The 14,265-nt window shown below is 62.1% G+C and overlaps 2 protein-coding genes across 9 annotated transcripts; one reads left to right on the top strand and one right to left on the bottom strand.

Moving 5' to 3' along the window:
* The first annotated feature begins 3 nt into the window (after nucleotides 1–3).
* On the top strand, nucleotides 4–1,352 carry SNRNP25 (small nuclear ribonucleoprotein U11/U12 subunit 25). Of its 5 annotated transcripts, XM_087728865.1 has the most exons (6): nucleotides 4–144; nucleotides 228–324; nucleotides 395–500; nucleotides 591–665; nucleotides 787–847; nucleotides 888–1,352. In XM_087728865.1, exons 1-5 carry the CDS (start codon nucleotides 40–42, stop codon nucleotides 839–841), a joined length of 438 nt encoding a protein of 145 aa, XP_087584991.1. In that variant the 5' UTR covers nucleotides 4–39; the 3' UTR covers nucleotides 842–847; nucleotides 888–1,352. The 5 variants fall into 5 exon arrangements, with proteins under 5 accessions (XP_087584991.1, XP_087584992.1, XP_087584994.1 ...); XM_087728866.1 differs by having other exon boundaries at nucleotides 395–449; nucleotides 787–1,352; XM_087728868.1 differs by lacking the exon at nucleotides 591–665.
* An 875-nt stretch (nucleotides 1,353–2,227) lies between these two features.
* RHBDF1 (rhomboid 5 homolog 1) lies at nucleotides 2,228–13,410 on the bottom strand. 4 transcript variants are annotated; one of them, XM_087728972.1, is made up of 19 exons: nucleotides 12,522–13,410; nucleotides 8,822–8,945; nucleotides 8,445–8,575; nucleotides 7,695–7,799; nucleotides 7,038–7,251; nucleotides 6,580–6,786; nucleotides 5,956–6,084; nucleotides 5,701–5,864; nucleotides 5,064–5,315; nucleotides 4,865–4,976; nucleotides 4,660–4,734; nucleotides 4,381–4,542; nucleotides 4,177–4,277; nucleotides 4,008–4,071; nucleotides 3,784–3,878; nucleotides 3,534–3,609; nucleotides 3,353–3,453; nucleotides 3,106–3,263; nucleotides 2,228–2,665 (listed from the first exon to the last, which is right to left on the bottom strand). In XM_087728972.1, the coding sequence occupies exons 2-19, from the start codon at nucleotides 8,921–8,923 to the stop codon at nucleotides 2,247–2,249; spliced, it is 2,667 nt and encodes an 888-aa protein (XP_087585098.1). In that variant the 5' UTR covers nucleotides 8,924–8,945; nucleotides 12,522–13,410; the 3' UTR covers nucleotides 2,228–2,246. The 4 variants fall into 4 exon arrangements, with proteins under 4 accessions (XP_087585098.1, XP_087585099.1, XP_087585097.1 ...); XM_087728971.1 differs by having other exon boundaries at nucleotides 2,367–2,665; nucleotides 3,110–3,263; nucleotides 12,522–13,408; XM_087728973.1 differs by lacking the exon at nucleotides 7,695–7,799 and having other exon boundaries at nucleotides 12,522–13,409.
* Nucleotides 13,411–14,265: the final 855 nt, after the last annotated feature.

The following is a 14,265-nucleotide window of genomic DNA, read 5'->3' as shown; positions in this document are numbered from 1 at the left end:
CCTGCGAGGTAGACGCCACTTCCGGTTCCGGCCGCGGCGATGATGGAGGAGGAGGAGGAGGCGCACGCGGAGGCGGTGGACCGCTGGCAGGCCGGCCTGGCGCGACTCGTCAGGGACCCGCTCCTCTGCGACCTCCCGGAGCAGGTTAGTGGCCGCGGGGACTGGCGGGCGGGCGTGGGACGCCGCGGGCGGCGTCTCAGGCGGCGTGTACGTGTTGTGCCCTGCAGGTGACCCCCGAAGAGATCTGCTCGCAGGTGGCGCTCGAGTACGGCCAGGCGATGACGGTGCGCGTGCGCAGAGTGGACGCCCCCGAGGCACCCATGCGTAAGTGGCGGGCAGCGAGGGGAGGGGCGCCCCCTTGCGGCCGCCGTCTTAACCGCTCCTCTCCCCGCAGCCGTGGTGGTGGTGCAGAGCGCGAGCGTCCTGGAGCTGAAGAAGGCGCTGCGGAGGTTCGTGCAGCTGCGGCAGGAGCGCCAGAGCGGCGCCAGGCACATCAGCTGGTGAGGGTGGGGCCTGGGCTGCAGCCGGGCTGCGGGTGGGGGCTGGGGAGGCCCCGCTCATCGCCGCCTTGCTGCCCCCCCCCCCCGCAGGAGGCACGTCTGGAGGACCTACAGCCTGACCTTCGGTGGAGAAAAGCTGGCCGACGACCGCAAGAAGCTGCGGGAGTGAGTGGCGGGCTGAGGCTGGGCGGGAGGCTGTCCGGGGAAGGTGCAGGTGGGCTTGCCGCCACCATCGGCACTCTTCTGGCCCCCGGGTGACCCCTTCGCCTGCCTCCGCCCTCTCTAGGTACGGGATTCGCAACCGGGATGAGGTCAGTTTTGTGAAAAAGCTCCGGCAATGAAGTCCCAGGCAAGTCCGGCTTCTCGTCCCTTCCTTTGGCCGCTGCCGGCCTAGCCTGGCCATGTGGCTCTGGATCCCGACTCCTGCTGGGGCTTCCGGGCAGGATTCCTCGTTGCCCCAAAGCCTCGGCAGCTGGCCTGGAGAAGCTGTTGCCCACCTCCATCTTTCCAAAGTGGCCTGATTTTGAGGGGGTCTTTGGGGTCCATTGGGAAGCTTTTCTCATTGAGAGGCAACCCTCCTGCTGCCCTTTGGGAACCTCTTTAAAAGGCTCCGGAGAGGAGGAGCCGCTTCAGATCGGCTTTGCTTCAGAGAACCACCCCCCCCCCCCCCCGGGCATTGGTGCACAATTCTGCTCATCTGGAACAGTGGCCCATTATTTTTTTTTAAACAATGACAAGAATCTACATTTGAAAAAGTGCTGGATCTTTTTCTGAATACGAAAATATCAAATGAACCTGAAGCAAGTAATAGCCAGCCAGTAACATTAAAATTTCTTAAATTATAATAAAGTACACTGAAAGTTTTTTCTATTAATTTACCATCCATCCAATTCACTCTCTCGCGCACACACACACCCACACACACTTCCTCTGCACTCAGGTGCAAAGCGTGTAGCATCAGAATGTGAGCCTACAACTGATACCAGCGGTTATCATTTTTCTTTGTACTTGATTGATTTCAGGACATCGTGTGATTGTCAACTCTTATATTGACCATGGAGATTTTCTTCGCGATGATCTAACATCTACACTGGTTACAGCTGCTCCCTCTGCATACAGCTACACATTCCAACAAAATATAAGCCATTCTATTTTTTACAGGAGAGACGCTGTGCTTGATACTTGCCTATAAAGTTGCCAATAATGAGACAGGACTAAATGGTTAAAAACGTATTTTTACAGGGCACTAAAGTCAGCTGTTGAATCCAAGACAGGCAGTCTTTCATTTTAAATGTTAGAATTCATCCAAGTTCAGTGTTTGTACGTTAGAAATGGAATCGACACTGAATGAAGAACAGCTCCTTCCTTTGAGAGGCACTTGATCAGCAATCTCAATTTTGGCACAGATACACACTCCAAAACTTAGTGGAAATGTAGCTAAAACGCTACCCTCACTTTTAATCACCACCAGGGTAACAATGAACAAACCTCATGAAAAGGGTCGCTTTGAAACTAGCATAATAAAAACATGGCAGCAGAAAAGGTTCAGTAAAATTGAACAAGGCACCAACTTTCTGTGTGCTGAAAAAGTTCCAGTCGCCAAGATAAGGCAGCACGGGAGAAGCAGGGATCTTAAGACAGCTGGCATTCTGGCAAGTAGCACCAGGCTGGCAAGTAGCACCAGGCCAGCTTTGCCCAAGGCCGCCGGTGACTGCGCCCCCCCTCCCTCCCTCCCCCCCCCCCTGCTCAGTGGAGCTGCGCATCCAGCTCATACTTTTCGCAGAACTTGTCGGTGAAGGGAAGGCAGGTGAGGAGCTCGCACCACTGGCAGCGGATGGGATAGAAGTAAAACAGCACCACCAGTCCAGAGAGGAGCCCCACAAAGACCGACTGGAAAACGATGATCTGACACCGCTTCCGGTACAGGTCGAATTTGCCAAAGCTGATGTACGGGAGGAAGGCGAAGGACAGGAAGAGGCCACTGATAAAGCCACAGATGTGAGCAAAGTTGTCTATCCAGGGGAGGAGGCCGAAGGCAAACAGGAACAGCACAATCGCCAGCAGTTTGAAGAAGGCCCTCCAGGGCCTAGCCAGGATCTGCCAACTCTGGAAGAGCTCCACAAAGAGGCAGGCCAAGATGCCAAACTGGAGCCTGCTGGGCCAACCTGCATAGGGGGTAGCCGTTAGACACCTGCCCTGCAGGGAAAGCTGGTCGGGCAGGGTAGGCCCCACTCAAACCGGGTCAAGGCTTCTCCTGCCAGCCGCTCCCGTGAACCGCCCGGGGGGAGGGGCTGCCAATGGGGAGGGGGAGCACCTCAACTCGTCAGTGAACATTTGCAAGGCGTGCCAAGATAAGACCCAAAGGGAGGCAGGAAACGCCCAGGAGTCTCAACGGGGTTCTGCCCCCCCAACCCCGTCTGCTTTGATCCAGCCTTGCCCGGAGGGTAGCAACAGCCCTTCGACTTCTGCTTTTGCAGCCCTTTCTGAGCGGTTTACAGAGTCGGCCTCCTGCCCCCAACAATCTGAATGTTGCCCAAGTGAGCTGTCCCAAGACCTGGTCCTCAGCTAGGAGACGCTTTGCTTGGGAAGGAGCTGCTAGCGAGACCCACCTCGGCCCGGTAGGGGAGGAAGATCGCGCTGGCTAGGTTGCCCGTGATGCCGCTGAACAGGTAGATCAGGGAAATGCGGTGCCAGCCAGCCAGCTTCTCCAAGTCACGCAGGATGGTCATCTGGAAGCAGACGGATACGAGGCAGTGCAGGATCCTAACCGGCAGGGGAAAAGAGCGGTGACCACGTGGGACGGGGACTTCGGTTCCCAGGGAACGGAGCTTGTGGCCCTGGGCCGGCCTTACCCGGCATGAAGGAACAGCGACAGCCACAGGCGGTAGACCTGATCTGGCACCTCGGGGTTGAGGAAGGGGAGGAGGCCGCAGACGTCGTCCATGCAGTGCACCTGGCAAGGCAGAGGAGCAGCCAGGTCAGAGGTGGCCGCCTGCCTGCTGGAGCCGGCCGGGAGGAGGGTGGGGGGGGTACCTGGGAGCAGAGCGTGGCCTCTTCGTGGAAGTAACCGTGCATGAAGGTGCAGTATTCCCGTGAGGTGATCTCACACCTGGGAGGAGGGAACCAGATGCCTGGAAGTTAAGCCCAGCCAAAGTGGGGAGGATGCCAGCAGAGGCACAGGCTAATGAGAAGGAGCCAAAGCCTGGGGCAACTGAGCCCCCCGTCCCAGAAGGGCTGGTCCAGGGCATCTTCCCAGCGGAACGGAATGGCCCCCCCACCCTACCTTCCCTTGGTGCCGATACAGCAGGGCCGCCCGGTGATCACACAGTCCATGTGCAGGTGGTTGGTGTGGTTCCCAGCACTGTTGTTGGTGCAGATCTGGAAGGAGATGGGGAGGCCTCGCTCCTGGTCCCTCAAAAGAAGCCCCCCCCCCAAAAGCCTTCTCCACCCCCTCACTCCAGGTGCAGGCAGAGTCAGTCCCTGCTCCCTCGTCCTCCGGAAACCTACAGGCCACTTGGTGATATCATCGGGCCACTCGTGAGGGTCCATGGATGCCGGCTGCTCACACACCCTGTGGAGGGAGAAGTCCTGGGCAACTTTCATGTGTTGGACGCAACAGCAGGCCCTGCGCCCTGCCAAGAGCTGCAGCCCCACACACGTGGCCCCCCCAACCTACCTGGGGTCTTGGTGGCACACGGAGCCAAACTTCCTCTTGCCCCCAGCCAGCAAGGGGGTGCTGGGGTGACTTGGCCACTTCACCCACACGGCCAAAGTGGACTGCAAATCAGAGGGGCAAAGGTGGGTGGGAGCAGGGTCCCCAAGGGGCGCCCCCACAAAGGCAGGGGACGGGCGGGTGGGAGGGAGGAGGCCGGGAGCTTACGGAGCACTCCTCTTCGGCCGTCTGCACACAGCCCGATTTGTCGTTGCGCACACAGCAGGCCGAGTGTTTCTCCTTCTCCCGGGCGGCGCTGATGAAGCTCTGCACCTGCTGGTCCTGGCGCATGCAGGGGGCGAACTTTGCTCCCAGGTGGATGAGAGCTTCCTGAAAGGCGGCAGAGTCCCAGCTGAGGCCCACGGGGAGACCGACTCCCAGGGGAGGCTTTGGCCAGGGCGAGGCTGAGCCACGGGGGGGACGAGGCGGGCGGAGGCCAGCACTCACCGAGCTGGGCCCGATCCAGAAATTCTCTTGCTGGACGTATTTCACGTTCTCGTATATCCCCCGGTTCTTCAGGACCTACCAGTGAAAAGACCCACTGAGCAGAGGGGAGATGGGAAGAGTGCCCACCTCCAGCCCCTCCAGGAGCAGAAGAGGGGGGGGTCAGGTCCACTAGGAGAGAAGGGAGACCTCGGATGCTGCCGCTCACCGAGTCCACTGTCTCGTGCTGCGAAAACCCCACCGGAGCAATCCCGTAGATGGACACCGCCAGGATGGTAATGAGTGAATGCACGAAGGTGACCCAGTAGGTGAAGAACGGCCTGTGCAGAGCAGAGGGTGACGGGGGCCGTCAGGCCACAATCGGCTGCTCCCCCCCTCCCCCCCCAGGCACCCGGGCCTCCACCCACCGGTGGTCATCCATGTCCTCAATCTGCCGCTTCACAAAGCTATCGATGCGCTTGCGGTACGTCCGGTTGGTCAGCCGGCCCACCATGCCTAATCCGTAGGGGCGCTTCTCTTTGGAAAAGAATTTGTGGACAGGGACGGTGATGCGCTGGCCACGCCGCTGGAGGCCCAGGCTGACCACCTCTTGCCGCAAACGGACCTTCGGTTGCACGGAAGCCCCCTCTTTCTGTTTCCGCCAGCCACGCTCCAGGGGGCTGGAAGACAGGGGGGGGGCAAAGAGAGGAATTAAGCCCTGGAATCTTGGACCACATCCCCAGGCGGTGCGCTTAATTGTGGCATGCCCGCCCGCTTTCCCTGGCGTCTGAGTGCATGGTTTCCGGGTCATGCCAGACCCTGAATCGCGGATGGAATGGATGGATCCAGGTCAGCCCCGGAAGGGTTGGGACCCTGGAACACCCGCCTTGCCTTCTTTTAGGACCCCCCCCCCCCCCCCGCTTTCCCAACTGTACGTCCCCCGTCCAAAGGGCTGCAGCTTCTGGCAGACATCAGAGGAATCTGGGCGCAGGGCAACTGCAGTCCTTCCCCCCGAGGACTCCTGCTTGGGTCTGTCTGCCTCTGTGCGTCCCCTGCAACACTCACAAGAGCAGGTGGCTTCTCTCTAGCTCGCTCCGGTCCAGAGCCCCCCCTGTGAGGGCCGGCTGAGCCTGCAGAGTCTTTGCCTCGGGGACCCTCAGGGCTGCTTCCGAGGGAGACTCAAAAACCTCGTCGGGATACGTGGAGGGCTCTTCCGGCAGGACCCCTTCCTAAGCAAAGGAGGGGAGGCCCAGCTGTCAACAGCTGCCGGGGCCCCCAGCAGTTCCTTCCCCTCCCCCTCCTCTGCGGTCCAACTCCTACCCTGGCGAAGAAGGAGGTGTCCAGCTCATCCGGGAACTCCGTGGTGGTGAAATCCTCCTCCAGGAAGCTGGCCGGAGTGAAGCTGCGCTGCCGTGTCCTGCGCAGGGTACCCTCTCTCGTGGAACGGCCCTGGCACAGAGACGGGTTCAAGAGACGGGGAGCACCTGCCGTCCCTAAGCAGCCACCATCCATCCAGGACACGCTGGCCACTCTCCAGCTGCACGGCGGAAGGGGCTAGGGGGTGGGCCTTCAAGCCCTGCAGGGCCTAAGGATCCCGGCAGGCCTTTTCCTCCTGCTCCGCTGGACCAAGGACAGAGGCCCCACCTGGCCACCAGGCTTCCAAAAAGTAATTAGAAGTCAGATACTTCTGCCAGCTGTGGGTTGATTCCGGTCTGTTCCTCTTGCTTATTCTCAGACGGAGGGCTGTTGCCAGCCCCGGCGCAAGAGACCGGCCACAGCCGCGGACCAGACCATGCGTGCAGAATGTGGGGAAGGCTGCAAGCGCGGGCCTCCGTGGGTGTGTGGAGGCAGGAGCCCCGAGGTGTGCTAGTGAGACGGCACATGCCCCCCCCCCCTGGGTGAGATCTCCCTCCCTCCCTCCCTCCCTCCCTCCCAGCCCCTCACCTTCACTAGCGCTGCAGCTGCTCGGAAGCTCATCTTGGCCACTGACTCCCTTTTCCGCCGCCGAGGCCAGCGGCCAAAGCCAGAGCGAGAGCTGGTGAAAGAGCACAGCGAGGCTGCTCCGGGCGTGGCTGGGGTGGCGGGCACACTGCAGCCATCACAATCCTCCGCCACTCGGAAGGCCCGTCCACGCGCCAGGGGGTCGATTATCTGGCAGCAGAGAGAAGGAAAGAGCCCTGAGGGCAGCAGCAGCCACGGGAAGCCCCTCCACCAGCTGGGCTTCAGCCGGGTCCCACGGGGAGGATGGGGGGGGGGGAGGCCAGGGGAAGGTGCTTCCCGTTCAGCACCTGCCGTTCCCTTTAACCCTCTTGCCACCCTTGTAGGGAGGGGCCCTTCCTCTTCCAAGAAAGTCAGCCTGGGGGGGGGAGGGGAGGGGGGTCATGGGACCCGAGGCTACCTACTCTCTGCATGCCAGGTGGGCAAGGGGGCAGATAGAGCGGTGGGGGGGTCTCCGCGCTGGCCAGGGAGATATTGTCCTGGCTTGGGAGGTCCATTTCGCGGAGGGCCTGGGGCTTCAGCTTTCCGTAGCGCAGGCTGCAGTGGCGCAGGCTCTTCCGTTGCCACTTCTGGGTGGCATCGCTCTCCTTGCTGACGCCAAACCAGTCTGCGGTGCCCCTGAGGAGAGAGTGGAGGGCCAGGAGGAGACCTTGCTGAAGCCACAAGGCCTTCCAGCCACCGTCATTCCTCCCTCGTCCCCCAAACCCTCTGGGCCCAGAGTCAGTGGCCAAGGCGGGGGTGGGGGGGAGCAGGGGGGGGCTGCCAGCGGGAGGGGAGCCGCGGAGCTTCAGGAGTTGTTAGCAGCCCCTGCAGGGCAGTGTCAGGAGGGAGCCCTCGTCCTCCGGCAGAATTCCCTGCCTGTGGTGGGGACAGGCACTCGTGGGCCGGGGACAGGCTCACCACAGGACTTGGCCCAGCTGGACTGAGGGGCAGCAGGAGGGAACAGCCAGGTTCTGGGGGGGGTGGGGGGGTGTCCGTGTCTCACAGGCTGCTTGCTGGCAACTGGAGCAGCTCTGCTGCCAGGACTCGCATGCAGCTCACACGCATGCAGTCACTGGTACCTGAACAGTGTTCTGGGCAGTGACTGGCGCTTTCTCAGGGGCCTCCTGCCCACCTGGTGCCCCCGAATGGGCAGGGTCTGTGTCCTCCCAAAGTGCGCCTGCCTGCTGCAAAGGAGAGAGTCCTGAAGAGGGGAGGGGGGAGGAAGGGGGCTCCGGTGCCACTTGGCTCGGCTAGAACAACTGACTCTACCAGCTGGTGACAGCTAGGCAAGATGTGGGCTGGAGAGAATCCCTGGCACATAAGCCATGTCCCACTTGGCCGGGTTCCGTTGCATCAACACCCAGCTCAGGCCACCCATAGGGGCCACTGGAGGGCTGGGGGCATCGGAGCTGGCCGGTGGGCGAGGTGCCCCTTCCCAGCCTTTCGTCCTCTGGGTCACACACTCCCTTGCTGCTCAGGGACACTGTCTCCGGATGCTTTCTTGGATTTCCAGGGTTTGGGCAGAGGCACCGGGGGAGGGGGGGGGGCGAAGGTGCCCCATCCTTTTTGCAAGAACCGGAAGACCATGCAGCCCTTCTTGGGCACAACTCTCCGGCTCCTGCCCCCCCCCCTTCAGATGAGCTGCTGAGTAGAAGAAGAGCCGTGGAGCCCCTTCCCTCTCCAGAACGCATTCATTGCCAGGAAATGCAGCGGCAGAGAAAAGCTGCCCCCCAGCAGGGCAGGGAGGACATGTGGCAAATCCAGCTGCCAGCGGGGCCTCGGCAGGGACCCGGTCCAGGTGTCCAGAACTGTGCCAAGGCTTGGCTTACCTCCAGATGGTCTGGGTGATGGACGTCTGTCGCTGCAGGACGGGTCTCCGTGCCTCGCTGTAGGCGGCAGGGAAGAGGCTGTTGTCGGCAGGCATGCTGACGCTCCGGAGGAAGGCCTGGCGCTTCAAGGGCTGCAAAGGAACCGTTTCCTGGGCATCACAGCACTGGCAGGCGAGGGCAGAGGGCCACCGCTGAGGCCAGAGAGGCCCTCCCATCCCTCCCCCGTGGAGGCTCCAGGATGGGGCGCCCCTCAGCCGATTTCCATGCAGGCCCCCCCCAAGGAATTCCCCAACCCTACGGAAGACCAGCCTTTGGGGAGGAGGAGCAGCTGGAGAGCCAGGCGTGGCGGAAAGGCAGAGCGGAGGCCAGCCGGGTACCTGCAGCGCGGCTGGTTCCTCTGCTGCAGCCAAGAACGGGACAGCCGGAATGTCCAGTTTCAGCCAAGGCGGCTTCTTCCTCTGCAAGCTGCTGGAGCTCATCTTCCCTCTTCAGAAGCCCAGCCTGCAGGGGGCAGAGTTTATGGGCACACCAAGCGCCCAGGCAAGCCTGCTTGTGGCCACCAGCACGGGCTCCCCTGCCCCTCCACTGGGAGGCCTAGCCTGGGACCCGTCCTGTCCCCTTCCAGCCGCCTGAGCGTGGGGCCACGTGGCTTCCCAAGAGCTCTGGGAAACAAGCCTGCATTGAGCGGCTGAGGCGGCTGCACTTGGCTTGAAGCCAAACTGGGTTTGCCTATCTAGCAAAATGACCCAACACCAGCGCAGACCGCCAGCCCTTCCGAGCCCCCCTGGCGGCCAGAAGCCTCCCAAAGTCTGTGTGGAGTCCTTTGGGCCGACCGGTCAGCTTCATCCGACAGATCGATCAGGCAGGAAACACAACAACTAAGCCCCGTCCACTTTATTGGTTTTGCAGGCCTGGAAGTGGGATTCTCCCGCCATCCCCTTCGCAGCCCCCTAGCCCCCAGGGACCCTCCTCAGCCTCTCGCCCCTCCCGCTCTCCAGCTGTGGGCTCTGCTGCCTCTTCTTGTTCCCTGGGCAGCATCTCTTCACCCCCGTCTCCCACAAAGGTATTTTGGGGCATAGCACGCTACGGGGGGGGGTCAAGGCTGAAGAGGCCCATCTGGACAAAGAGGACCCTCAGCAAGGGGGCCATGCTGCCCACACTGACATCACCACAGCCCCCTCCTCTTCCAGGCCAGGAGTTTCCCAGGAAGAGGAGGAAGCAAGTACAGCAGCCCAGCTCTTCTAGAGAAGGAGAGAGGAGGAGGAGGGGTCCTGTCCTAGTGGGGCCCTTCCAGCAAGCAGGAGAGGGCTGGGCCAAGAGTTTTTTGGCACACATAACCAGCCAGCTCCCTTCCCCTGGTCAACTCCACAGCTCCTCCATAGCAGAAGTTCTCACACACACACACACCCCGCCTCCAAACGTCTTTTCCCTGCTTTGCCTACCGCCACCCTGGGCCTCCCTTTGCCACCCACTGCCACCCACTACACCCACATCTGCTGCCAGGAGGGCCTCCCTGCCCCGCACCCTCAGCCTCCCCCTTTCCAGCTGCTTGACCCACGGCAACATTTCCTGCCAGGCAGGGCATGGCCGAAGGCAGAAAAGAGCCCTGAATGGAAACCACAAAAGGCTCAATGCTGGTTTCCTGCAGATCTTTTGGGGTTACCCCTCCCGTGCTCCACACACCCACTGATGGGAGGGGGTCTCCTCCCCCTCTTAGAGCTCCCCAGCCAGCCTGCCTGACCTACATCCCCCCCCCCCCCCTGCTGCCCCAGATGATGGAAACGTTGAGAAGGCTGCTTCTGCCCGGCTGTCCTTCTCTGCTGGGAGTTAGTGGGAACCGTTGGCCTATGACTGGTCTCTGCAAACAGGCACCAGCCAAAGAGGGAAACCAACCCGGTAGGAAGCAAAGACCGCAATGAGATGGGTCTGAATTTGCACTCCAGTCCCTTCCGCACAACACTCTGATGGGCCTGGGGGTTCACGGAGCCGCCCGCCCTAAATGGGGCTCCGGGCTGGGGGGGTGCCGCCCTCTTCCTTCCAGGGGAGGAGCAGCAGCAGCCGCCCCAGGATGAGACAGTCCTCAGCACTGGGAAGTTCCCACTTTGGCCAGAACCAGAAAATCCAGTTGAGGCTTCAGATTCTTCCCACAGCTTCCTGGCTTTCAGATCTTCTCCAGGGAGCCTGCAGGAGCCTGGCTGCAGCTGAGCCACCGCAGCACATTTGTTACGGCTCCAAGGGAGAGGCGCCAGAACAACGCGGCCCTCCTTTCCTCCTTGCAGCTGGCTTCCCTTCTAGGAAGACAGAAGGGTGGAGACCTTGTCATCCATGGAGGCCCCTCCCCAGGCAGAGCCCGTGTGCGCACACACATCATCTGGACCTCCGGCTTTCCCCTTGCAAGAACAGGCTGTTCTCTGCCTTTTGTTTGGAAATGCAGACTTCTAGAGCACTGCGTGGGGATGTGCGGGAGCGGAAGTCTGCACTCCTCTCTGCTGGAGGACAAAGCCAGAAAGGAGGGCAGAATTCCAGTTCTTGGCCCAGCCATCCCACTAGAGGCCTTTTGGCGCCAGAAGGCCCTGCAGGACACCCCCCCCCACCCCCTGCCTTGAGCGGGAGGCTCAAGGCAGGAATCCAAAGCAAGCAGAGCCCTCCCCACCCGGACTCTTGTCCAAGCGGAACCTGCCTTCTTTCCGCTCCCCTCCAATCCTCGGGGCTCTGGCACGCCTGACCTTCGCCTCCGCAACCTCCAGGACAGTGCTGTGATGCTGGGCCCTCCTTTCTCCTCCTCTCTCCAGGGGTTCTAGCCTCATGGCGGCCTTCCCACCCCTCCTGCTCAGAACTACTGGTGGGAGGCCAAGTAAGAAACCTTCCTGGCATTGGGAAACGAGGCCTCTGCCTGCTTCTCTCTCCTACGGCCGGTGGCTAGGCGCAGCCTCAGCATCCTCCCCCCCCTGACATTGCCAAGCACTGGCCGCCGCCCCTAGGCTGCCATGATGCCCGGTCAGTCTCTGGAGGACAAGGCACCAGCAGGCAGAGTCTCCCCTCCCCACCCCTCCCCCTTGCAGGCTCTGGGAACTGCGGGCTACGTTTAGAAAAGGAGGGGGGGGAAGCTTCCAAGGAGGAGCATCAGCCCAGCCCCAGCAGAGCAAAGCATCCCTTGCTGGTCCCAGCCCCACCGGATGCCACAAGAGGAAACCCAAGAGAGAGGGGGGGGCGGTCTGTGCTGTGCAATTCTTCCTCCGGTCCAGCCCAGCTGGGCGTGATGGCCTCCCTGGAGGACCTCGCTGAAAGAATTCCCTGGCCGGTTGGCTAGAGGGGGCAGGTCCGGATGCTCCCGGAGCAGAATCGTCTTCCTTCCAGGCCTGGCTGTGGGGTTCCTATGACCGGTACCGGCAGCTCTGGGCGGTTTCCCTGCCTTTGCCTTGGTCTTAAGCTCCATCAGGCAGATCCCCTCGGCCACCTGGACGCCAGCCAGACTTCCAGCCGAGGGAAACTCCTGGGAAGGAAGCCCAGGGCGCAGGCAGTGACGGACGAAAATCACACACTCCCCCCAGTCGCGGGAACCCGCTCCTGGGCCTTCGGGACGGAAGCGCTGGGCGCCCAAGACCCCCTAACGGCCGCCGCCGCCACCGAGGGAAGCTCCGGCTGTGCAGGTGCTTGGAAAGCCCCACCCCGCGACCGATAAGTGAGAGTTCCGCATGGGGCCGGGAGGAGGCCGCAGCACTTCCCAGCCTAGCCGGGACGGCTCCCAAGCGACCCACGGAACCAGCCAGCGGCCGCCGGCTGGGTCGAGGCAAGCCCCTAAGGCCGCCTAACAGGCGCCGCCCGCCCGCCCTCCCTCCGGCCGGCTCGGAGGGAGAAACGGGCCGGAGACTCCCCGCTAGACGCGTCCCAGACGCCACCGCGCCGGCAGACGGGCTCCCCGACACGGGCGCCCAGGCTCCCTCCCGCCGCCGGAGCGCCCGCCGGCAGCTGCCGAGTCCTTGGAGCCCGTCCGGAGGGGGAGGCCCGCCGCCCCCCGCAAAAGGGGCGAGGCGGCCTGGGGGCGCGGCGCTGCCCTCCCGCCCCGCCCGGACTCACCGTGGTGCTGGGGCTGCCCGCCACTCCAGCCGGGGCCGTCCAGGGAGCTCTGGCCGGGCGGCCATTCAGCGGGGAGGGCCGGCCACGGCGCAGCCGGCCTGCAGACCGAAGGGCGGCCCGCGGAAGGCGGGTCGGGCCGGGCCGGGCGTGACTCAAGCCTCAGGAATGCGCCGGGCGGAGAAGCGGCTCCCTCCGCCCGCCACCTCGCCTCCGACCGGCGCCACCGCGGGAAGAAAAGCGCCGCGCTGGAGTTTGGCCTGGCGGGCGGCGGGAAAGGCCGGGGCTGCCGCCGGGCGAGCTTCCCCCTCACCTCCCCTGCCTCGGACGCGGCCCTGGACCGCTCCCCGCTTCCCTTCCGGCCTAAGCCGGGCCGCCCCCTCGGCGGCTGCCTCCGGAGGCCGCGACCTGCTTTCCGGGGCCCTTCTCGCCCGGCCGGCTAGACAGCTGCTGGGGGAGGGGCCGCGCCTGCTGATCCTTTGGGCCGGAGAAGGAAGCGGGAAAGCCCCCCGCCCCCGGGCCCTCTCCCCACTCGGGCAGCCGCCCCGTCCAGCCCTGGAAGAGCTCTTGCCAAGAGGCAGCCAGAAGACGCTGCTGGGGGGCTGCTGACAGAGAGCCCTGAATCCCCCTTTGTAACCAGTGCTGGCGCAGCAGAGAAGGCCACCCAACAATGCCCCCATTGTAGGCCCCACACTGTCCCTGAAGGATGTTTGTGTGTCTCCATCCCCAAGGGGGGCAGCATCAGCCTTTCTGCCCCTGCTCCTCCCCAAATGCTGAGTGCTGGGCTTTGGTGACACTTCGTGGCCTCGGAGAGGAAGAAGGCGGCCAACTCTGCCACTCCCCAGGGCCAGCTGGGCACCCAAGGATCCTGTAGCCCTCCGCTTCTGCCGCTTGTCAAGAGGGGCAGAAGGCCTGGCCATTTTTTGTAAGGCGGCAGTGAGGTCCGAAGCGAGGGGGGGGGAGCTGGGGGCAAAGGACTCACACCTACAGGCCTCCCCACCCTTCCCTCTGGGGGAAGCAGCAGCAAGATGCAATGTTCCAAGGAGGGCAAAAAAGAAAAGGAAATTTGGCAGTTGATATCAACACCGTTCCCTACACTGCACAATACTTTTCTCAGGAAAGCCTGAATAGTTTATTGAGAAATGGCCAACTTAGGGCACTCCTGCAGTTTTGCATCCTTCAATTCCTGCTGGAATTGAAAAACCGAGTGAAACCTTGCTCTCCTCCGGCTGAATTAGCCCCACCACCCACTGAGCCACGTCTGGTATGTTTTCATTTAAAGGTTTCTGACAGTCCATCCTGCCATTTGCATGCTTAAGGTTTGCCACCACTTCAGATTATTGGTTAGTATTTGATAAATTCATTTTGCAACTCCAGCCTGGCTGTAAATTGTATATGCCTGAATATCTCCCAACCATTCCAGAATGCTTCTAAAGACAAAGGGCGCAATGGGTGACCAGCCAAACTATCCCAGGTAAAATAACAACATCAGTCCCCTTCCTCCCCCTTTGAGAATAGCTGGGAATTCCTTGGCAGCCAGCAAGGCTAGCCACGAGGCTGCATCCCGTTCTATTTCTTGCAGCAGGAGACATGGAATCTGGCGGGTTCCTGGCAGAAGCCAGAGGGTCATTTTTAGACAAGAATATCAATAACACCAAGCAGCTTCTCGCACCAATGGCAGAGGTTGAGCCTCGGAGAGCAGGTCTGACCCACGCTGCAGCAGGGATGGGCCCTCTCTGTGCAATCA

Source organism: Thamnophis sirtalis, unplaced genomic scaffold (assembly GCF_051295495.1).
Source record: "Thamnophis sirtalis isolate CommonGarterSnake01/CBP01778 unplaced genomic scaffold, rThaSir2_p1.2 scaffold_14, whole genome shotgun sequence".
NCBI classification, from domain to species: domain Eukaryota; kingdom Metazoa; phylum Chordata; class Lepidosauria; order Squamata; family Natricidae; genus Thamnophis; species Thamnophis sirtalis.
This window is presented reverse-complemented; position numbering and strand designations above follow the sequence as displayed.